Source organism: Xenopus laevis, chromosome 6L (genome assembly GCF_017654675.1).
Source record: "Xenopus laevis strain J_2021 chromosome 6L, Xenopus_laevis_v10.1, whole genome shotgun sequence".
Lineage (NCBI taxonomy): Eukaryota > Metazoa > Chordata > Amphibia > Anura > Pipidae > Xenopus > Xenopus laevis.
The window spans coordinates 154,968,073-154,992,345 of NC_054381.1; the positions used below are offsets into that span (position 1 = coordinate 154,968,073).

The 24,273-nt window shown below is 42.2% G+C and overlaps 1 protein-coding gene across 4 annotated transcripts in view; it reads right to left on the reverse strand.

Annotated features, from left to right (window-relative positions):
- st3gal1.L (ST3 beta-galactoside alpha-2,3-sialyltransferase 1 L homeolog) overlaps window positions 1-24,273 on the reverse strand; it is an 86,832-nt gene that overhangs the window by 14,751 nt on the left and 47,808 nt on the right. For all 4 annotated transcript variants that reach the window (XM_018268276.2, XM_018268278.2, XM_018268277.2 and 1 more), the window contains 3 exons: window positions 11,782-12,335; window positions 8,083-8,276; window positions 3,978-4,157 (listed from right to left, as the gene is read on the reverse strand). In XM_018268276.2, coding sequence (XP_018123765.1) covers window positions 3,978-4,157; window positions 8,083-8,276; window positions 11,782-12,075 — 668 coding nt within the window. In that variant the 5' untranslated portion in view covers window positions 12,076-12,335. The remainder of the gene's footprint in view (window positions 1-3,977; window positions 4,158-8,082; window positions 8,277-11,781; window positions 12,336-24,273) is intronic.

Consider the following 24,273-nt stretch of genomic DNA (forward strand, 5'->3'; position numbering starts at 1 on the left):
CTCCTTCACCTGGGAGCGATGACTTTCAAGGTCCTTGGAAAAGATCAGGATGTCGTCCAAGTATACGACTACGAACCTTCCTAGGAGATCTCGGAACACATCATTCACAAACTCCTGGAAGACGGCAGGGGCATTGCATAGGCCGAAGGGCATAACGAGATATTCATAGTGCCCATCCCGAGTGTTGAATGCCGTCTTCCATTCGTCACCCTCCCGGATGCGAATGAGGTTGTAGGCCCCCCGGAGATCCAACTTGGAGAAAATCTTTGCCCCTTTCAGCTGGTCAAAGAGCTCGGCAATCAGGGGCAGAGGGTATCTGTTTTTCACGGTGATCTTATTCAGACCCCGATAGTCTATACAAGGCCGAAGGCCTCCGTCCTTCTTCTCCACGAAGAAGAACCCAGCCCCTGCAGGAGAGGTAGAAGGGCGGATAAACCCCCGCTGGAGATTTTCTTGGATGTACTCCTTCATAGCGGTAGTCTCTGCAGGAGAGAGAGGGTAGGTGCGCCCTCTGGGGGGCATAGCTCCAGGCAGGAGTTCAACCGGACAGTCGTAGGAGCGATGTGGGGGAAGGAACTCTGCAGACTTTTTACAAAATACATCGGAAAATCCCTTGTAAGTGGAGGGCAAAGTCTTTAATTCCGCAGAGGAGACATTCACCTTCTCGAGGGGTTTTGGCGGAAGGCAATGTTGCAGGCAAAATGAACTCCAACGAGAGATCTGCCCAGTGGACCAGTCTATGGTGGGGTTATGCAGACGTAACCATGGAAGACCCAATATCACTGGAGTAGAAGGACAGGGGATGATGAAGAATGAAAGTTTTTCTTGATGCAGCGCCCCAACTTGTACAGATAGTTCCGCCGTGAACTTTGTGACGAATTCAAACTCCAGGGGTTTGTCATCTATGGCAGTAATTCGCAGGGGAGAAGACAATGGAAGCAGAGGAATCTTCATGCATTCGGCAAAAAAGGCATCCATGAAATTGCCATCCGCTCCGGAGTCGAGGAAGGCCCTTTCGAAGATAGACTTACTTGCCAGGTGAATCTGCAAAGGAAGAAGAAGCCTGCGTGAATTTTCTTGATACTTCTCCAGAGAACCTCGAGTGATGCCCCCTACATGAGAAACCTGAGACATACCTCGGGGTACAAAACTCTTGGCTTTGGCAGGACAGGCGTTGGCAAAATGGGAATGCCCACCACAGTATAAACAGAGACCTGCCATACGTCTTCGGAGTCTTTCCTGCTCGGAGAGGCGAGTCTTTCCTACTTGCATGGGTTCCTCCAAGGGAGACGTCGACACATGGGTCACAGGAACAGCGGGTGTTTGCAGAATCGGCCTTTGAAAGCGAGGGGCCAACATGGGAGAAAATCGTCTACTGCGCTCTCTCTCCACCTGGTGCTCTCTGAGACGAGTGTCCACCTTAATGGATAGAGCGATCAACCCTTCCAGGGTGTCAGGAGTCTCTCTGGAGACGAGATCATCTTTGATGCGGATGGATAGGCCTTGGTAGTATACGGCCTTGTAAGCGTCATCACACCAGGAAGTCTCCGCCATCAGTGTTCGGAAGTCTATAGCATACTCATTGACACTGCGGCTTCCTTGCCGGAGCTGCAAGAGACGGGCAGGGGCGTTCGTAACCCGACCTGGAGCATCAAAAACTATACGAAAAGCCTGGAGAAAGTCTTTAACATCAAAAGTCAGCGGGGAATTCTTCTCCCAAAGAGACGTGGCCCACTCTAGTGGCTTGCCTTCCAATCGAGACATCACATACCCCACCTTGGAACGCTCGCTAGGAAACTGTGTGGGTTGGAACTCAAATTGAATTTGGCATTGCGTGGCAAATCCCCTGCAGGCTTGTGGGTCCCCACTGAAACGAGGGGGAGGTGGAATGCGAGGCTCACCTGTCGGGTAGCTTGTGTTCGTGGGGGCTGCCGCCATGGGGGGATCCCCAGTAGGTGGAGCAGTGGAGGACGCAGAAGGCACTTGAGCCAGCAGGACATCGAGTGCTTGCCCAATGCGAACCTGCTGGTTTTCGTAGTCCTCCATGCGGGATGCCAGTCCGCGGAGCGCTCGTCCGACATGAGGTGTGGCTTCCTCAGAAGGATCCATGGCCCAAGTATAATGTCAGGGAGCCGGGAGCTCCCTCCAGGGAGGTTGTCAGGATCAAGGAGGAAGCCCTCTTGAGGGAACAAGGTCGCGGTGTCCAAAGGGTTAAACGAAGAATAGTCAGGATCAGGCAAGAGTTCACAGGCAGGCAGAATACAACAAGGTCCAAAGTCCAGGCAAAGGGGTCAGGAAACAGATCAGGAACAAGATTTGGCAATAAGGTACACAGGAAACCCAGGATACACTTTAGGGAAGGTAATCCTATACTTGGGCGCCATTCTGGCGTCTAAACAGGCTTTTTATTTGAATTTGGCGCCTTAGTGACGTCATTGACGTCCTTGCGCCGACGTCGTCGCACTGACGTCATCGCGCCGGCGCCGCTTACCCACGTGGCGGCCATGGGCGCCGCCATCTTGGGAGCGACGCCGGCAGGAGAGGACGCGCCGCCCGGAGCTCTTGGACCTGCTCCGGGCGGCGCTCGTGACACCTTCTCTAGTGGAATTCAGGAGAGGATTGTGGGATTTCCAGCAGGCTAGTGCCATACTGAGACTATTTCCCACTTTTTTAAAGAAAGCGCATATATTTGCGGATGTGTTTTCTCAACTGGATTTCACAACCGAGTAGAAGAGGACGCTTCTTGGGTGAGTGACGTATATAAGTTGAATCAGCAGCACTCAGAGTTGGAACTAGCTATTATTTACTCATAGTTACTCATAAGACACGGATGTGATTTCACAAGGTAAATGTTTGCATTGAACACATCTTTATTGACTTTCATCATCGTAATGGTGTAACCTCATAGGATCTTCATACACTTACTAATGATCTTAGCATGGGTTCTCTGTTTTATCCTACAAAGCTAACGTTGTAACTCCCATCCCAGGGGCAGAGAGGTCTGCTGCCATCTTGCTCTGCTCATCAAACTGGGAACTGCCATCAGAACTGATGAGCCTAGACTGTACTGCTATGTTTTGGTTCTGTGATTCACCGTTGGCATATATAGATGCATTTATGTCTTAAATCTGGTTCCTGGTCCCTATTTCTGTTACTATCCTGTTGCCCATGGTTCTTCTGCTCCTGGTGGCTCAGAGTTGGCTGCTCTTCCAGTCTTGTTCACCTTATCCTGTTGGTTACTGACTTTTGGCTGACTCATCTAGTTATTATTCCAGATCAGTGATCTCCAACCAGTGGCTCATGTTACTCTCCAACCCCTTGGATGTTGCCTCCAGTGGCCTCAAAGCAGGTGCTTATTTTTGAATTCCAGGCTTGGAGGCAAGTTTTGGTTGCATAAAAACCAGGTGTACTGCCAAAAAGAATTTCCCGGTGGTTGCCAGTCCTTATAGGGGGTTACCAAATGGCACTTATTTTGCACCACCCAGGAACATTTTTGTGTTGCTCCCAAACTCTTTTTACATCTGAATGTGCCTCATGGTTGGGGACCACCACTCTAGATATTCCATACTACACTTTTGTCTTCTTTTGATTCAAGGTGAAAGAGGTTGATTATAGCTGGAGAGCTGCTCTGGGGCCAGGTTCCCTACACATTCTCTGGGTTGGGAGTCACCTCTTTTTTTATTGCCTAAGTAACCTTGTTACACACTTGTGCTTATGGTTTCCACTATAAGGATGCTCATGCCCCCAATGACAAAGCACTGAAATTCTAGCCCAAGACTTCTCCTAGCTTTTTGTAAAGGGATTATCACACAAAAAATGAGGTTGGGATGAGGTTGTGGCTAGCCAGTCTGAAAGACAAAGGGTGCCATTGATCCAGAGCAGGATCCTCCAAGGCTTTCTCCATGTCATGGACTTATTTGTATAACTAAATCTCAAAAGAAATCCAGCCTGTGAATATTCAGAGCAATCAGACTTACCGGTTGATGGTCCCGTGAGTGAGTGCGCTGATTATCCATTGCAGGTCTAGAGTCTTGAAAGGGATAAGGATCATGCTGACGTTGGCCTGCAAGTCCCTGACGCTCTCGGGATAGACAAAGTGGTGAGTGGTTTTACTCCCAACGTCTTGTTCGAAACGAGCCGTCGGGGCGTGGTTCATCCTGCGTGTCAGACAGATCATAAAAAGATTATTTTATTTTCTTCGCAAGATTATACTTAGAGTTTCTTTTCATAGACAAAAGTGCGGAAATATAAAATTTGGATGAAAACTTTCCTACAAGAATATGAATAACTTCCAAAAAGAAAGAAAGCACCAATTCATAGCCATGGTTTCAAAGCCTGAAATGATGTTTAAATAACGGGATTTCGGCAACAAATTTTCCTAACTTCTAGACATCCCTGGGACTCTGACGGAAACGTTTTGAAGCTTTGTAAACAACCATTTCCAACACCGAATCTTCTAAAACTCACATTTAGAATTTACTGGGCGTTTGTAGGACTCTGTGACAATATACACTGTACAACCCACACACGTATATTTTTAAAGGGGAACATATGTATAAGCATCCACACAACATTTTGTAAAATTACACAGTGTCTGTTCTTTTGAGCATTCTTGGCAGTCTTGAAAGTTCGTATTAAGATACATTGAAAAGTTGCTTAGAATTTTTTGAGTTTTCAATATTGAATAAGCCCTATTTTTTATATAATTCACCATGGTTGGAGTTCTGCCATGAGTGTGTTTTATTGGTTGTAGGGAGTTGGCATCTCCACTGCACATGTGGGGGGTGAAATAATTACTCTAAGGAGGTAGGGGTGGTGGTGGTTGAGTCTTTTCATCAAATATCAGCCGTGCATTCATGGGTACAAGATTGTATTTACCTTTCACACATCCTTGGGCTCATTTTATTCTGGTGACTCATGGTCCACACCTGATTTTATTTATTTTTACAAAGGAAACTGCCCTTCGTCTGATCCTTTGCAGACCTCCAGGTGTGTGTGGGGGGCAGTTTGGGGCGTTCTAAGTGCCAACGCTTGAAATACTGCGACTTTGTTAGAATAAAAGTGACCTAATGCCACGGGAAAGGACAGAATTAAATATTCCTGGACTCATTTCTTCTTCCCACTTTGTATAAACCCAAAGCAAGGAATTCATCTTAACTGACACTGAAGCCAAACAATATTATCTGCTTCATTTATAGAGCAAATATTGTATGTGTTTGACTGTTTGCAAAGAAAACCTGCCTGAGAGTCTGATTTGTCAGCCATCGGAAAGTGCCTTTTAGTCAAACTCATAGGCTTGGCTAACAAAAAGTCCAGCTGGCAAACTGCACAATTTAGCTATTTCAACCAAGAAATAAAAAAAAACCTCAAAAACTAAAATTGTAAAAAATGTTAATTGATTTGTCACACTTTCTAGAGTATTCCCCTCTTCTTAAAAATAACGAAAAGTGAAACAGATTTATTACATTTCTTAGTTTATCTACTTTTTAGTAGGGATGCACCAAATCCACTATTCAGCAGAATCCCAAAAAGAATCCGAACCCTCGTTTGCATATGAAAATTTGTGGAAAAATAAGTAAAGAGAACTGCTCGTACAGCAACATTTATTTCCTTGTTTGTGTGACCAAAAGTCACATGTAGTGATGGGCGATTTTATTCGCCAGGTCTGAATTCACGGCGAATTTCCACGTTTAAATAAATTCACGAAATTGCTGCGAAAATTTGACGCCGGTGACAATTCTGATGCAGGCGACAATTACTAGGCATCCATTGAATTTAATGCATGTCAGAATTGTCACTGGAGTAAAAATTCCCATTTTTTGCGAATTTTTCGCCGTTTCACAAACTTTTCACCATTTCACGAATTTCGAGGGAAATTCGCTAAATTTTCAGTGAAGCGAAACAGAAGAAATTCACCCATCACTGTCGCATGATTTTTTGGATCTGGTTAGGCCAGGCACTTGGATTTGGCCGAATCCGAAACCTGCTGAAAAATGCAGAATCCTAGATTTGGTGCATCCCTACTTTTTAAAAATGATACGAAAAAATGCCAATGTTACAACATTTTCCAGATGTTTCTTCTTAAAGGGATACTGTCATGGGAAATTTTTTTTTTTTTTCAAAATGAATCAGTTACCGTATATACTCGAGTATAAGCCGATCCGAGTATAAGCCGAGGTACCTAATTTTACCTACGAAAACTGGTAAAACTTATTGACTCTAGTATAAGCCTAGACACAACTACAGCCCTGTCTCCCAGCAGCGCACCTTCCGCCAAAGAGACTCCCCCAGCGATCGACCGGACTTCTTTGCAAAGTTGATGGTGACAGAGAATTGTGCAGAGAGTGCTGTGTGTCATAAAACCATCACTGATCTTTTGTATAACCAACAGATGGCGCTGTGTGATATTGCCATCACTGTTAATCCTTTATTCAACCAACAGATGGTGCTGTGTGATATTGCAGTTACTGTTATTCTTTCATATAACCAACAGATGGCGCTGTGTGATATTGCAGTCATTGTTATTCTTTGATACAACCAACAGATGGTGCTGTGTGATATTGCAGTTACTGTTATTCTTTCATATAACCAACAGATGGCGCTGTGTGATATTGCAGTCACTGTTATTCTTTGATACAACCAACAGATGGTGCTGTGTGATATTGCAGTTACTGTTATTCTTTGATATAACCAACAGATGGCGCTGTGTGATATTGCAGTCACTGTTATTCTTTGATATAACCAACAGATGGCGCTGTGTGATATTGCAGTCACTGTTATTCTTTTATACAACCAACAGATGGCACTGTGTGATATTGCAGTCACTGTTATTCTTTGATACAACCAACAGAGGGTGCTGTGTGATATTGCAGTCACTGTTATTCTTTGATACAACCAACAGAGGGCGCTGTGTGATATTGCAATCACTGTTATTCTTTGATACAACCAACAGATGGCGCTGTGTGATACTGCAGTCACTGTTATTCTTTGATATAACCAACAGAGGGCGCACTGTTATTCTTTCATAAAACCAACAGAGGGCATTGTGGGATATTGCAGTCTCTCCCCAAGTGAACTGTTGGTATAGGAATGATTAAAAGTGACTGCAATCTCGGCTACTGCCCACTGACCCGAGTATAAGCCGAGGTAGACTTTTTCAGCGCATTTTGGATGCTGAAAAACTCGGCTTATACTCCAGTATATACGGTAATAGTGCTGCTCCAGCAGAATTCTGCACTGAAATCCATTTCTCAAAAGAGCAAACAGATTTTTTTATATTCAATTTTGAAATCTGACATGGGGCTAGACATATTGTCAATTTCCCAGCTGCCCCAAGTCATGTGACTTGTGCTCTGATGAACTTCAATCACTCTTTACTGCTGTACTGCAAGTTGGAGTGATATCACCCCCTCCCTTTTTCCCCCCCCCAGCAGCCAAACAAAAGAACAATGGGAAGGTAACCAGATAGCAGCTCCCTAACACAAGATAACAGCTGCCTGGTAGATCTAAGAACAACACTCAATAGTAAAAACCCATGTCCCACTGAGACACATTCAGTTACATTGAGAAGGAAAAACAGCAGCCTGCCAGAAAGCATTTCTCTCCTAAAGTGCAGGCACAAGTCACATGACCAGGGGCAGCTGGGAAATTGACAAAATGTCTAGCCTCATGTCAGATTTCAAAATTGAATATAAAAAAATCTTTTGAGAAATGGATTTCAGTGCAGAATTCTGCTGGAGTAGCACTATTAACGGATGCGTTTTGAAAAAAACATGTTTTCCGATGACAGGATCCCTTTAAAAATAAAAAAAGTGAAACTGATTTATTACATTTTCTTTTACATGTTTTTAAAAAATTTCTTCTTTGAAAAAGATTAAAAGTGAAACGTTTCTAAATTCCTTTTTTCTTCTTAAAAATTAAACAGCTATCAAACGGATTTCGTCGTTATTACATTTTCCAGATTGATTTTTTTTTTCCATTTTAGAATAATAAAAAAGGTAACAGATTTGTTTCTTCGAGCTATGTCAATTCTCCTTCAAGAGAACAACAGACCATAAAATGGATGTAATTGCCCTTTCTCACCTCAAGACAAAGTCATGTTCATCAATCTCTGGCCCATAATAAGAGCTCTTCAAGTTCCCGGAGTTTCCCACCACGGCGCACGTTCGACAGCGGTATGGGCTCTGATCCATCAAATCAAAATCTCCGGGAATGACTTTGAATAATTCCTCCATAACTTCATAAATGTCCTTGGGTTTTTTCTCACCCTGCAGAGTCTGTTTGGGAAATAAAACCACCAGTAACCAACACATCTGTGAATCCCTTTGTAATCATAACTTAATGGTCAATTGAAATGAGTAGACACCAGCGTAAAAGTTATTCATCAATGGCCAAAAGTATCTGGACACTCAATCTAAAATGCCTTGTCCTCAGTTGGGACCCTTTTCTGCTGAGTTCTGAATTGTCTCTGGAAACAAAGTCACTGCAGAAACTATTTGTAGGGAGTTTAAGGTTTTTATAGGTGATCAGAGGCAAACAAACCTAACATCACCATGTGCAATGCCAAACGTTGGCTGGAGTGGTCTAAAGGTCACCCACATTGGAATCTGGATCAGTGGAAATGGTTGTCTGGAGTGATAAATGGCAATTCACCAGCCCAAGAAAAAATGTATATGTTCATGGTCGGACTCGGCTGGTGGGCCCCAGTTCTTATGACTTATGATTAAGTACCGGAGGGTACGAAACGTGTAGAGTGGATTGTTGGAGTGTCAGTATGTCTATTTAATAAACTTTTGGACTTTTATGTACAGTAGCTTCTGTGACCTTGTTTTTGATTAATTATTCTATAGTGCCTTGGAGCTGTGGCAAAGTCCTTGAGCTTCTGTTGCCCTTTGTGGACTGGCGGATTGGACTCCCCTATAATTAAATGTATCCTTATTTTTCCCAGCTCTTGTGGGCCCCGCTGACCCAGACCCACTCCCTGCTCTGATTACCTCCCTGATCCCGGCCGTGATGTCCAGGAAAAGGTATGAACATGTCCAGAGCAGGGGGGAGGTGTGAGTTGCAGCTGGGATGGGGTGGCTTGTTGGGGAGAGGGGGCTCTGTGGATGGGGGGCTTGGGGGATGGTGTGGAGGCCCCTGAGGCTGCAGGCCCAGTGGGCCCTGTGCCCCCAGTCCGACTTTGTCTATGTTTGACAGATGACAGGAGAACATTACTTGCCTGAATGCATAATGTCAATGGAAAAGTTTGGTGGAGTTGGTCTGGGGCAGTTTCCATGTTTGAGTCAGGTCCCCTAGTTCCATTGAAAGCAAACCTAAATGTTACAGGGTACAATGACATCTGTGATCCTTCTGCGTTTCCTATTTTGCAGCAAAAATTTGGGGAAGGCTCTTTCCTGGTTTTGCAAAATAATGTCCCCCTGTACAAAACAACGTCCTTGCAGAGTGGGTTTGCCAAGACTGGAGTGGAAGAACACGAATGACCTGCACACAACCCTGACCCCAACTGAATATTTGTGGGATAAATAAGAACCCCGGCTGTGAGCCAGGCCTGATCCCAACTTCACTTATGCTCTTGTGGTTGAAATCCCACCAACAATGTTCTAACATCTAGTGGAAACCTTCTCTGGAGAGTAGGGGCTGTTATAGAAACAAAGGGAGGGGCAACTTCATATTCATCCCCTTGGTTTGGAAATGAGATTTTGGGAATGAGATGCTGGATAGGCAGATGTTGAGATACTTTTGGCCATACAGTCTATATATATGTCATATACATGGGCAACACTTCCATATTGTAGCTCTACATATACCAATATTAATAGATAATACTTATGTTTGCCTATTCCATGAAATAATAATAATAATAATCTCACAGATAGGTGTAAAAATAAAATAAATAAAAATTCTATGGACCACCAGAACCCCCCCCCCGCTACTTATACTTTCACTTGAGTTCAATGAGTTCAAACAGCAAGTACCAAATGGGGTACATTTTCCCTTTAAAATATTTTATATCCATAGGCATTTATCGCTGCTCATAACGGGCAATCTCAAGTACAGTAAACTATGGAATGCTCTGTGCAATGGTGAAAGGAGAAATCAATTTATATGAGGCCAACAAATGCCATTTATCAACAATAAATAATTGTTTTCAGACAGCCTAATACGCAGCCCGGGCAATTCATGTGTTTTATGGTCGGGTGCCGGCATTTCATTTAGTACTATTGAACTACTCATCCCATTAAATCTTTTTTTTTTTTGCAGAGAATATAGTAAATCTCAGCCGAAAATAAATTTGATAGTGAAACTATTTGCAGCAGGGATGCACAGAATCCAAGATTAGGGTCTGGATATAGGGACAATTCCAAGCAATTTAGATTTGGCCGAACTGTAACAGACTTATTCATCAAAAATATAATTTGTGAGGTTTTAGAGGTTTCTTTCTACTTCGAATAAACTCACAATTTAAAAAACTGGAATGATTACTTTTTTATTAAAAAATCGGAATATAAAAAAACTTGATTGAAGACAATTGTGAAAAAAATCCGATACCTTGAATTTGTGAGTTTGCAAGCTCAAAAAAACTAAAATTTGTGAGTTTACAAGCTCAAAAAACACCTTGAAAATGTTGAATTTTCCCTAGGACAACTCCCATTGCCTTCTACGTGAATTTGCAAGCTTTTGGATGCCAAAGTTTTACGTTTGAGCTTTTCGCATTAAAAAATACAAAATACCTGAGTTTTTGAAAATATAATTACATTTTTTGAGTTCTTGTGCAAAAAAATTTGAATCAAGGAAAGAATTTAAATTTAAATGTTGATAAATCACCCTCAGGGGCCTATTTACTAACATTTGAAATAACAATTCAGAAGTCAATTTTTTTCTAAAAATGTGTGTTTTTTTAAAAAAAAAATTCTCTAAAACTGTAAAAACCACGAAAAACTTGAATACAAAACTTCAGCAAGTAAAAGCAGTCGAGGTCCTATGGAAGTCAATAGGAGCTGCAGCACTGATGGTATTGGACCTTTTTTGAGCTATAATGAGAGTTTTCTCATTTTATTTTTCGCAAGTAATAGTCCGAAAAACTCAAATTTTTAGAGATTTACATCATTTGTTTTTTGATCTTAGAGCACTTTTTTTTGTTTGTGTTTTTATGTGGCAATCATGATTTTAGAGAAATTGAGTTTATCTGTGGTTTCAAAAACCTTTGGGGGCCCATTTACTTAGTTTGAGTGAAGGAATAGAGGAAAAAAAGTGGTCGAATATGGCTACTTCGACCATCGAATGGGCTACTTCGACCTTCGAATCGAACGTTTCGAACTAAAAATCGTTCGACTATTCGACCATTCGATAGTCGAAGTACTGTCTCTTTAAAAATTTCTTCGACCCGCTAGTTCGCCACCTAAAACCTACCGAGGCCAATGTTAGCCTATGGGGAAAGTCCTAACAATTTCCTGATCGAAGGAACGTTCGATTCGAAGGATTTAATCGTTCGATCTAACAATTATTCCTTCGATCGTAGGAATAGCGCAAAATCCTTCGACTTCGATATTCGAAGTCGAAGGATTTACCCTAGGTAAATGTGCCCCCTAACATCACTAAAATGAGAAATCTGATAAATGGGCCTCCCCATGTCACAAGACAAATTTTTTGTGGTGCAATTAAAAAAAATATTTGAAATCTGAATATGTAAATTATGGTTTGGATTCATCTAAATCTAAAAAAAAATGATGGATTTGGTGCAACCCTAGTTTGCAGGTAGAGCCCATTAGACTAACATACCAACCACCACTTGTACACACTCTCCGGTATCACGTTATTTTGTTTGGTCAGCAATGGAGAGATGGACAGATTCAATCTCTCGTCGAACCAGGTAGATCCTTCTGGCTCTGCAACACAAGTATCACAGCCGCATTGTCTCCTGGAGCTCATCATGAACCTCCACAGTTGCTCCGGGAACTTGTACAAGGAAGTGGACTTGCCGTTGTCATTGAAACTGATGTAAGTCATGATGAAGAACACAGCAAATCCTACAGACAAAAATATCTTAAAATTCCTCAGTCGCCTGAAAGCCATCGTTTAATTTAAATCCTCCGCCTCTTCCAAGTCGGATATAACGGCTACACCACACTGGTGTCCGTACTCGACTAAGCCGATGGTTATTTTCCCAAAATTGTGTTCTTCTTAGTTTGATATCTACCAGTTGACTTCCGCATGCCTGCAGAACCTATAATTTTTTTAAATTGAAATTTGTTTTCCCAATCAGAGCTGGAAACCCGAGATGGAATTCCTGATCCAGTTTGGTTTTCTCTTATGAGTTTAAAATTTCTTGACACCTGGAAAGAAAAAAAGAGAAAACTGTTAAATTGTTAAAAATTCACGAGTAGATTATATTCATAAAGAAACAAAGGAAATTTATCATGGGGGGTTACATCTTGAAAAACCATAAAACAAATACTGTCTGCTCATCAGGTGGCTTTGTGTTTATGATCATTTTCTTGTCTTCCTGATCGTGAACAAAGATATAACCTATATAAATAGGGGCTAGTGTTTACCATGGATCCAAAAATAGTCCATAGAGAAAAATTGGATTAAAAAAATGCAAATTTTCTTTGAATGGTTATTTTTCAACCAATTTTTTTCACATTTATCAGAACAGAAATACAGTTGGTGGACATTTCTTTTAAAACAGATCAAACCAAGAAAAAACAAGTAAACAAAAGGGGAAGACATAGTACTGTAAGTATATTTATATAGTTCTACTAGTATATACGCACCACCGTCTATTTCTACAATATATTTATAGTGTAGAGAAGGGGCATAAACAGTGGTGTAACTATAGAGGAAGCAGACCCCGCAGTTACAGGCCAACAAGGACAACCCGAAGAACGTCGGCACAGGGAGGATAGTAGGCGGAGTCTGGGTGGGGGATGGGAGAGCAGAGTCTGGTCTGGGAGTGGGTGGAGTTCAGGGAGGAATTGGGCGGAGTCTAGATGGTAAGTGGGCGAGACGATGGGTATCGGGCCCCTCTGAAGAGTTTTTTGCAGGGGAGCCCGGGGCACACGCCACTGGGCACAAATCTGACAAAAATATATAAGTTTCCAAGATAAACTGCAAGGATATAGGAGGTCCCTGTATTGACATTCCAGTGTTAGTCAATAAGCCCCATACTGTTTTTTTAAGCATTTGTAGTGAAGAGGTCCTCTTTCCCATGATTTATCTTCTGATGGGAAGGCAATTAGAGATGTGAGGGATAGGCCAAAACCTGCAGGACCCATGGGTTGGTTGGATTTGGGCAAACATCATTATGTGTCGCAGGAGGGTTGGAGATGAGTAATTCCTTCCACCTGCCTGTAACCTTACTTTGATCCACTTCTGCCTCCAGCAGCCTCAATTTATAGGCATGCGCTTGTTCCACCCTGGCACCTTTGTGACATCAGAGATGGAGCTAACCAGTTCTGGGTCTTTAAATACAGGTAGATTGATGGGCTTGTTCGGTTATGGTTGGTAGCAGATGGCTTAGGGTAAGGTGCAAGTTGACTTTTGAAAACCTGCACATCATTAATGGTGACAGTAGGACAAGATGGTGACAGTAGGGCATTGTGGAGACAGTAGGCAAGATGTTGGCTGTAAGATGAGATGATGGCAGCAGGGCAAGATGGTGGCAATAGGGCAAGATATTGTTGACAGGAGGACAAGATAACAACAGTAGGAAAGATGGTGATAATAGAACAAAGGATGACAGAAGGACATGGTGGAGACATTAGGACAACATGGCAAAAGTATTGCAAGATAAAGACAGCAGGGTAAGATGGCAAACATAGAGCAATATGGTGACAATGGCACATTACATCATTGTTGCACAACTACGTCCCTCCAGTTTTGCTGGGTGCTGATGGGTCCACAGGTTGGACATTCGTATCATATATAAGTAAAGTAAGAAGTAATAATAATAAGTCCCATGTGGTATGTTTTGCCAAAGGCAGCCTTGAATGTGATTGCTAAATATATTTACCCTAAGTATCACATGAGGCTCAGCCGACTTAACCAACATCCCTTTGCTCTGTATGTGACAAATCCTCTTTGTCTCTGAGATCCTGAATGTTTTAAATCAGCTGCAAATTAATCCCCACTTTTGTAAAAAAAAAAAAAAAAAAAAATGTAAAACAACACATCGATGAATGTAATTTCTGTGGGGTGGATTGGTCTTTACACGAGAAACAATCAGTTCCTCTTTTTGTATCTTTGCCTACTTGCTTGCTGCTTAATGCTACTTAATGGCTGTCAAACTTATAGGTTTTAAGGGATGTATCTGCGCCCTCTGACTTGTCTTTTTGTTAACGATGCAATAAGAAAATGAATCAGCAATCAGAAAGTGAGCAACAGTCACTACAGATATTTATTTGGATGCCCTAGAGATCTGGAGTCCCTACTACTAGTCAGCAGCTCACATCACACAAAGTGCCTCTTCAAAGTGATCTTGCTGTGACGACCATTCCCCTGGAGAGTTACCTGCCGTATGTGTCAATAACATACGGAAAAAGGAATAACAGGACAACAACTCGACCTTCTCGGTGACATGCAATTTAAATAATTAAACCTAAAGGGGGAAGAATAATGTTCCTGCACTGACTAGTGATTCCAAATGCTGAACGCTCGGTGCCAGAGGAACTTGAGTTTCACAGCAGACAAAACCCGTTACACAACAGCAGAGAAAGACGGGCACAACAGCTGCCACATAGAGAAACCAAATATGCCCAAGGACCTGGAATTTTAAGGATTGTGCTTTGTTTTTTTGTGAGTGAGCTGCAACATTTAACCATTTCAGGGAGAGATGGAAAAAATCAGGACTGTCATTTTTAAAGAGGAAGTAAAGCTTTGAATAATTGGAACTTCATTTACCTGGCAATGCCTTTGTCTGTAGAAGGGGCCAGTGGCTGCCCTTGTCCTACTTTTAAGAGGCAGAATATGTTTTTTAGAGTCCCGTGGGGTTCTGACTGTGTTACAGATATTTCTAAATATCAGTCATTGTGAAACAAAATATTTAGAAAAGCATGAAATTCTTCACCTAATTGGCTGGGATTCCAGGAATATCTAGGAGAGCAAATATGCATTGACTTTAAATATCACCCCATGTGACTCTCCCACAATAACTTTGGAAATGTAGTTTGGCAACACTTACAGTGACACTGGTTGTTACAAATAAATCAAATAAAAAAAAATGCATGTTTGTGTAACCCTATTAAATAAAACCACGGTTACTGCAAACGAACAGAGCGTCTAATGGGAAATGGCAGTGGAACAAAAATACAATTAAAAGCACAAATTTTATGTCCTGATCTGCAAACCAGCAATATTCATATATCAGCCCCTCGATATAGCACGTCAGCCTATCAAAATGCTAATGAGACCTTTACTTGGGAACCCAGCATAATAGGGAGAACTGGCCAAGTGCTAGGATAGTGCAGCCAGTACACTAGAGTGGAGGAGATAGGAATAGACTGGTACATGCATATCCTGAATGTTTTAAAAGAAACATCTGCAAAACAGGTTTTCATGCCATGAAAGGGAGAGTTCAACGAAGAGACAACTAATAACATGTCTGCTGAGCATGTCTTCCCTGAAAGGACCTCAAGTGTTCTGTGTTGCAGTGGGATAATAGTCTCTAGGAAGGGAGTGTGACTGTGGGATAGCAGGTATAGTAGGGAGAGATGGTGTCTATAGTAACAGTGGGATAATAGTCTCTGGGAAGGGAGTGTGACTGTGGGATAGCAGGTATAGTAGGGAGAGATGGTGCCTATAGTAACAGTGGGATAATAGTCTCTGGGAAGGGAGTGTGACTGTGGGATAGCAGGTATAGTAGGGAGAGATGGTGCCTATAGTAACAGTGGATACTAGTCTCTGGGAAGGGAGTGTGACTGTGGGATAGCAGGTATAGTAGGGAGAGATGGTGTCTATAGTAACAGTGGATAATAGTCTCTGGGAAGGGAGTGGAGTGTGACTGTGGGATAGCAGGTATAGTAGGGAGAGATGGTGCCTATAGTAACAGTGGGATAATAGTCTCTGGGAAGGGAGTGTGACTGTGGGATAGCAGGTATAGTAGGGAGAGATGGTGCCTATAGTAACAGTGGATAATAGTCTCTGGGAAGGGAGTGTGACTGTGGGATAGCAGGTATAGTAGGGAGAGATGGTGTCTATAGTAACAGTGGATAATAGTCTCTGGGAAGGGAGTGTGACTGTGGGATAGCAGGTATAGTAGGGAGGGATGGTGTCTATAGTAACAGTGGGATAATAGTCTCTGGGAAGGGAGTGTGACTGTGGGATAGCAGGTATAGTAGTGAGAGATGGTGCCTATAGTAACAGTGGATAATAGTCTCTGGGAAGGGAGTGTGACTGTGGGATAGCAGGTATAGTAGGGAGAGATGGTGCCTATAGTAACAGTGGGATAATAGTCTCTGGGAAGGGAGTGTGACTGTGGGATAGCAGGTATAGTAGGGAGAGATGGTGTCTATAGTAACAGTGGATAATAGTCTCTGGGAAGGGAGTGTGACTGTGGGATAGCAGGGATAGTAGGGAGAGATGGTGCCTATAGTAACAGTGGGATAATAGTCTCTGGGAAGGGAGTGTGACTGTGGGATAGCAGATATAGTAGGGAGAGATGGTGTCTATAGTAACAGTGGATAATAGTCTCTGGGAAGGGAGTGTGACTGTGGGATAGCAGGTATAGTAGGGAGAGATGGTGCCTATAGTAACAGTGGGATTATAGTCTCTGGGAAGGGAGTGTGACTGTGGGATAGCAGGTATAGTAGGGAGAGATGGTGTCTATAGTAACAGTGGATAATAGTCTCTGGTAAGGGAGTGTGACTGTGGGATAGCAGGTATAGTAGGGAGAGATGGTGTCTATAGTAACAGTGGATAATAGTCTCTGGGAAGGGAGTGTGACTGTGGGATAGCAGGGATAGTAGGGAGAGATGGTGCCTATAGTAACAGTGGGATAATAGTCTCTGGGAAGGGAGTGTGACTGTGGGATAGCAGATATAGTAGGGAGAGATGGTGTCTATAGTAACAGTGGATAATAGTCTCTGGGAAGGGAGTGTGACTGTGGGATAGCAGGTATAGTAGGGAGAGATGGTGCCTATAGTAACAGTGGGATAATAGTCTTTGGGAAGGGAGTGTGACTGTGGGATAGCAGGTATAGTAGGGAGAGATGGTGTCTATAGTAACAGTGGATAATAGTCTCTGGGAAGGGAGTGTGACTGTGGGATAGCAGGTATAGTAGGGAGAGATGGTGTCTATAGTAACAGTGGATAATAGTCTCTGGGAAGGGAGTGTGACTGTGGGATAGCAGGTATAGTAGGGAGAGATGGTGTCTATAGTAACAGTGGGATAATAGTCTTTGGGAAGGGAGTGTGACTGTGGGATAGCAGGTATAGTAGGGAGAGATGGTGTCTATAGTAACAGTGGATAATAGTCTCTGGGAAGGGAGTGTGACTGTGGGATAGCAGGTATAGTAGGGAGAGATGGTGTCTATAGTAACAGTGGATAATAGTCTCTGGGAAGGGAGTGTGACTGTGGGATAGCAGGTATAGTAGGGAGAGATGGTGTCTATAGTAACAGTGGGATAATAGTCTCTGGGAAGGGAGTGTGACTGTAGGTATAGTAGGGAGAGAATGATGTTCCAATGTTCTACTTTATATAAAGTCTAAACACAGTAGGGCTAATAAAAGCACTGCTGCCGGCTCTTAAGTATTCCCTGGGCTTCAGAAGGGGTTAAGAGGCAAACTGTTTTTTATTTCAAGAGGGGATACAATCACTGCTACGCTGCTACTTCATATCACACCTGACTGGCTTTATGGCATTTGCTATTGCTACATTTCTAAACGTTATGCATCAGTAAATATAAGCAGTTGAGAACTCGTTAAGAACCCGGAACAAAGGCACTTGCTTTATAGTGGAGATGCCAGACTCGTGGTCCTACAACTATTGTGATATACAGTTCCCAACATGGTCAGAATGATGGGGGGGAAACCATTTAACTCTTACTTATCACCTGGTCCTTCCTTGTTACTGAAAACAATGACCTTCTGATCAGGTGAAGATAAGCCTTCCTATTACCATGGTGCAAAACTACACAATTACAAAGAAACTGATAAACCAAAAGTAAAACAAAAAGAAAGAATATAATACTAGGTGCATCTAAGCCCTAGTAATCCAAGCAAACAATTAGAAGATAATATTTTTACCTGGTATTGCAGTTATATTGCTGTGGATTTTTGAGGAAGCTCCATAAACAAGTTTGGGAAAAGCTTTTGAAGTAGCCCTCACTTTAAATCAACATTAGTGAAAGCAACCATAGTTACTTATCAGGGGCTGAACATGCTACTTACTCAACAACTATCAGTGACACAGCAGCCATAAATGTGACCCAAGACCTCCAGTCTTGGCCCTCACTGAGTAGACTATGTGCAACCATTCAGTAGAACTCATTGGGGGTAGCTGGTTTGGCTGTTTTTGACTTCTTGACCATCGGCAGGGGGCTTTTTCAACAGACTGTCCAGGTGTTGAAACCTCATCTCAGCACATTTATGGAACTTGTGATCCAAGATCACTGGAGTAAGACCTCCAGTTTTTCTCCTTACTGTGTACAACATGTGCACCCATTCAACAGAACTCATTGGAGATAACTAGTTGGTTCTAGGCATTTTGGCTGTTTTCGACTTCATGACCATGGGTAGAGGGCAGATGATGGTTCATCTGCCGATATCTAATCTGACCCCATTTATGGAAAGTGTGATCCTTGATTAGTGGAGTAAGACCTTCAGTTTTTCTCCTTTCTAAATAGAACTGATACACCCATTCAACAGAACTCATTGGAGATAACTGGTTGGTTCTATGCATTTTGGCTGTTTTCGACTACATGACCACGGGTAGAGGGCAGAGGATGGTTCATCTGCCGATACCTAATCTCACCACATTTATGGAAGTGTGATCCAAGATTAGTGGAGTAGGACCCCTGATTTTCCTCCTTACTGAGTAGAACATGTGTCCATTCAACAGAACTCACGGGAGATAACTGGTTGGTGTGGGGCATTTTGGCTGTTTTTGATTTCATGACCATGGGAAGAGTACAGAGGATGGTTAATCTGCCGAAACCTAATCTCAACACATTTACGGAACATTAGCAGACCGGAAGTCAGAAGGCTGGTAGCTCCCTCTCACTTACATGTCATTCAAGTCAATGGATTAATAAAATTTGGTCATTCATGCGAGTTATACAATATAATCATTATTCCATTAATGGCCTTCTAAAATGGAGGCTGGTAGACACCATGGCCATATTATAGGTTGTCAAGTTCTCTGGTGGGTTCTAGAAGACCCAGTCTTACACTGGATAGACCAATACAATTGTGGGCACCAGGTTCAATTCCTTTGACATAAGTAAATGCTATAAACTAGTGCAACTGTTAGTTAATTAATATGGCTACATGACGCTGCTAGACCTGGGCTTTGCCTTTAGACTGCAAGCTTATGCTAAGAGGAATGATAAAAACTATAAACTGGCATGCAGAGAGTAATATATGTCTTACAATATGTCAGACAAGCAAGTAGAAACTAGAGTCCCTCCTAAGGTTGGTTTTCTTGAAACACGGTGATTAAATTGAAGGTGCACAAAAGATACAGTAAATGACAAATGAAAAGCAATGATCTGATGATGCAGGTCTTACTGTAACTCCCTGAAGCAAAGGAAAGGAAAATGAATGACCCCAAATGCCCCTGGCAGAAGTCCATCTCTAGAGAAAACCTCATTGTGGCTTCCTCTGTTCTGGCAGGTGATGTTTCTTGAGAATAACAGCCTTGACCTTTTGTAGGACCTGTGTATTTCTCGGAAGTGTATTTCTCTGCTGTGTATGCTATGACTCTTTGGATAGCTTTTACAGCACATGTGTTTTTTTTTGTTGTATGAATTCCATATGTCTGTTATCTGCTCATATAGTAGAGCAGTGGTTTCCAGGGTTCAATAACATGGTCTGGTCTCCTTTATGAAGAGGTTACAGATAAGGAGTAATGTGGCCCCTATTGTAAAAGTCAAATATATAAGAAATCACAGAGGAACTTGTATTATCCTCAGATTATAAAGTGGGGGGGGGGCAGTCCTCAAAAAAAACACTCAGTGGCTTTCAGGCCGAGTCGCCATATTCACAGCTTTGGACCAGCTCTACAGTTTGAAAACCTCTGCATCCTTATTCTGAAGAGCCAACAATCTATCAGTACATGACTATTTTATACATGAAGGCTGCAAAAGCATGAAATTTGCAATGGAAAGTTTGACATCTAAGATTTTTAAGATAATTCTACTTTAGCCATCAGTCAGAGCCAAACAAGTGAAAAAATCTGGGAGGTTAAAACACTGGTGAAAGAGAATACAATTCAGATTCCCTACGGGAGCCCCCTGACTTGGATGGATTTTGTTCTCATGCTTGCTTGGTCACTAGTACCTTGGCCTTGAGGCAGAGACACCTGTTTGGCTGTAAGAGCAGTTTGTTTTTCTGTTCTGTGGCACAATAGCTCTATGCTCTCCCACCGCTAACTACAATAAAAACTTTGTGATTCCTTTGTTCGATGGTTCTGATTCTTTGTGAGTTCAGAATCCATGAAGCTTGTGTCAAATAAACTTTGTATTTCACCGCAAGTGATGTCTAGTTCCTGAAATTTCATGACACTGGGAATGCCAATATATTGAGAACCCCCCACCCAGTATGGAAGATCACTTAAATGCATTTTTTCCATAAAAATTGGACTGACACAAGGATTTTTTTTCTCGGATGCCTCAATATTTGATCCATCTCCCATGTATCCCCTGTGCTGCATGTGCATGCACAGTATACTAAACCACCATTCACTTGGATCTGCCCTGGGCTGTGGACACTTGGAAATTGGATCATACATGGCGGTGCTGCACCTTCGAAGAAATCCCCCCGACAGGATGGATATTTTACTGAAGACACAACAGACTGGGCCACAAGGTTCATCAAGTCGTGCTCCACATATTGGCATCTGAGTTTTGTAATTTTAGGTCTACTTTAGGTTCTGTAACTCCTTTTCACTCTCTGATCAGCGATTCCCAAACAGTGGATCTGATTTCCTTGGGGAAGGCTTGGAGCAGTAGGGGTAAAGGTGGCCATAGACGCACAGATAATATTGTACAAATGAATTTTCATACAATATTCGGTGCGTGCATTGAGGGAAAAGAGCTGACCGATATCGGCAGAAGACCTGGATATCATCGGCTCATAGATCAGGTGAAGGGACCCAAACATCGGCTATTGTTTTAGTGCTGAATCTACAGGTAGAATTCTATTGTTTCTATATGTTTATCTGAGGATTCAGCTCTACACGTGTGTATTGAAACAAACAATCTTTCTCGGAAAGATCTTTTCCAAGAAAGATCGTAATTGTTACTTCTCTGGCCACCTTAAGAGTTGGGAAGAAGCTGTAATAGATACACCTGAAAGCCCAACATGAAAGTCATGTAAGTGGAGACTTGGGGTGATCATGTATTTGCTGTTGGGTTGCCACTTGTCCAGTTTTGACCTACACATCCCAGTTTTTGGAAGAGCTGCCTGGGTCAAAACTACCTGCCCGTTTTTCCAAATTAGGAAAACCAGCAGATTGATGTGATGACCATCCAATTGCCGATTGCCATGTCAGAGTCTAACCCTTGTGGAAGTACTATATTGCCCCATGATGTTACTGTCCCAACCCATGATATCACTGTCCATTGTTTTGGCAATGGGGAAGGTGGCAACCCTAGTCTGAGATATCCTTATAATTTTAGCTGAATGGCTGATAAACTATTTGCCTGTATCTGTAACCTGGATATAAGCCAAGGAAGGGGGGCCTTGACCAAAGGTTGGACCTCCAAGGTGAACCTGAACTGAAAAAGTCCAACAACTACTGCATTAAAAAGTTTCACGAAAGGGTCGGGGGCCTTTTTAGCAAAGGAAACAACTTGCTAATTAATCCTCCAGTTCGGCCACCTCTCTCTCTCTCGCCCTATGCAGATCATTTTTGCATAACATTTCGAAGCATTAATTAGCCATCAGGAAGTTAAAGGTCAGGTACTTATCAGTTTCATTATTTGCTAATTTGAAAGCAATTCCAGTTGGATTTGATCATTCCGATGCACCGGAGCGACCTGGCCGGGCAAATTATTTGCAAAAGGAGCCTGATTAATACAGAATGTAACCTTACATTAAAAAATAATGAGCAAACAATGTTTTGCCTAAATGCGAGTACAAGGAGGTGAAATGCGTTGGGTTATAAGAGGCTTCTCGCACGCACGCCTTCACCGCTGCAGCGGCTCTGCAGTAAAGCAAACTGTTTATTCTCGTCGTGACCTTTTCATTGAAAATGCCAAGAAAAAAACGGCGCACTTGTAAACAGAGCAGATGTTATCCATCATTTCCATCCCACGTCGCAGCTAATTAGTACCTTCTAATTAGCTGTCAGCTGCTAGAATACTTTTTCACAATTTTACTGTACAAAAAAACGGTCCAAGTCGAATAATCAGGCAATGGAGAGGGTTTTGCATAATAAAGGGAAACAACAAGCCGTGTACAGATGAGACGTGTAGCCGCCTAAATACAAATCCATCTGCAAACTGGGCCCAATCTCAACTCCATTTGTGCCCCTTAGTAACAGCAGAACTTCACCCCTGGATATAACTGTAGCTGCGTCGGATTAGATCAAAAAACACTCATTTAGTTCTACTCTAACTCAAAAACCACAAATAATAAAAAATGAAAACCAGCTGCAAATTGCCTCAGAATATCCCTCTCTACATCATACTAACGGTTAACTCAAAGGAGAACAATCCCTTTAAAGGAGAACTAAAGCCTAACTAAAGAATTAGGTAGACATGTTGTACATGATTTTTTGTGCTTCTATACCAGCCCAAGGCAACCACAGCCCTTTAGCAGTAAAGATCTGTGTCTCCAAAGATGCCCCAGTAGCTCCCCATCTTCTTTTCTGCTGATTCACTGCACATGCTCTGTGCTGCTGTCACTTACTGAGCTTAGGGAGCCACTCACAATATACAGTACACATAGAATAGAAATGTCACAATATAAGGCTGATTAGTAATTAATACACATAATTACTACATGGCAGCACAGAAACCAGTGCAATTAGCATCAGAATTTAATAATCAGCAAACCTGTAGCATCAGCTTATATTACAGCCAGGGAAGCTCATTTTCTGCTGGATAATTAGTGACGAGCCCTAAGCTTAGCTTCTCAACAGCCAATCAGAGCCCACTGAGCATGTGAGTGTCACAGACACTTTCCAAGATGGTGACCCCCTGTGACAAGTTTGAAGTCCTGGATCATTGCTGCTATTGACAAGCTGAAACTTTAGCCTCGTGCAATAAGTTCACTATATAAAATATGGCATTTTTAGCCCTATTCATTTTTAGAGTTTAGTTCTCCTTTAAGGTGCCATTGCTGCTGGCCATAATCTATCACTAGGAAGGGTCACACAATCTCATTGGAGAATGAACAAGTCAGTGCTGAGCAGAGGAATAATAATGAAAGCAGCAAAAAACCCATCAGTATCAAGTTGCTGGTTTGGGTCCTGAGTGATGGACAACTGGACCTTTTTTTTGCCAAAACCAGGCCTGGCCTGGGCCAACTTACATTGTCTCTGCACCTCACATTTATTATGCTTGTCTGTGTAAATGACCCCCAATGTTTTGCACAGCAAATTCAGCTGTGAACATTATGGGGCAGATTTAACAAGGGTCGAATTTCAAAGTAATGGGAGTTTTTTTTTTTTTTAACTCCCATAACTTAGAAATTCGAATTAAAAACGACCAATCGAAATTTATCAAAAAGATCTAAGTTTTTTTTTTTTGAGGGAATAGCTCCGTTTTCAATTTTTCAAAGTCCACCAATTGATTCCAAGTAGGTTCTAGGAGGTCCCCCATAGGCTAAAACAGCAATTTGGCAGGTTTTAGATGGTGAATGTTCGAAGTCGAATTTTTAAAGAGACAGTAAATTTTGCTATTCTAATTTTTCGAATTTTTTTTCTAATTTGAATCGAATTTGGACTATTCCCTAGTCGAAGTACACAAAAAATAGCTCGAAATTTGAATTTTTTAAATTCAAATTTTCACTTCGACCTTTGATAAATCTGCCTCTATGTTTCCGTACCCATAACCTGCCAAATTTAGTAAAATGGACACGGTAACTTATAACCAACGCAAACTCTTTCTCC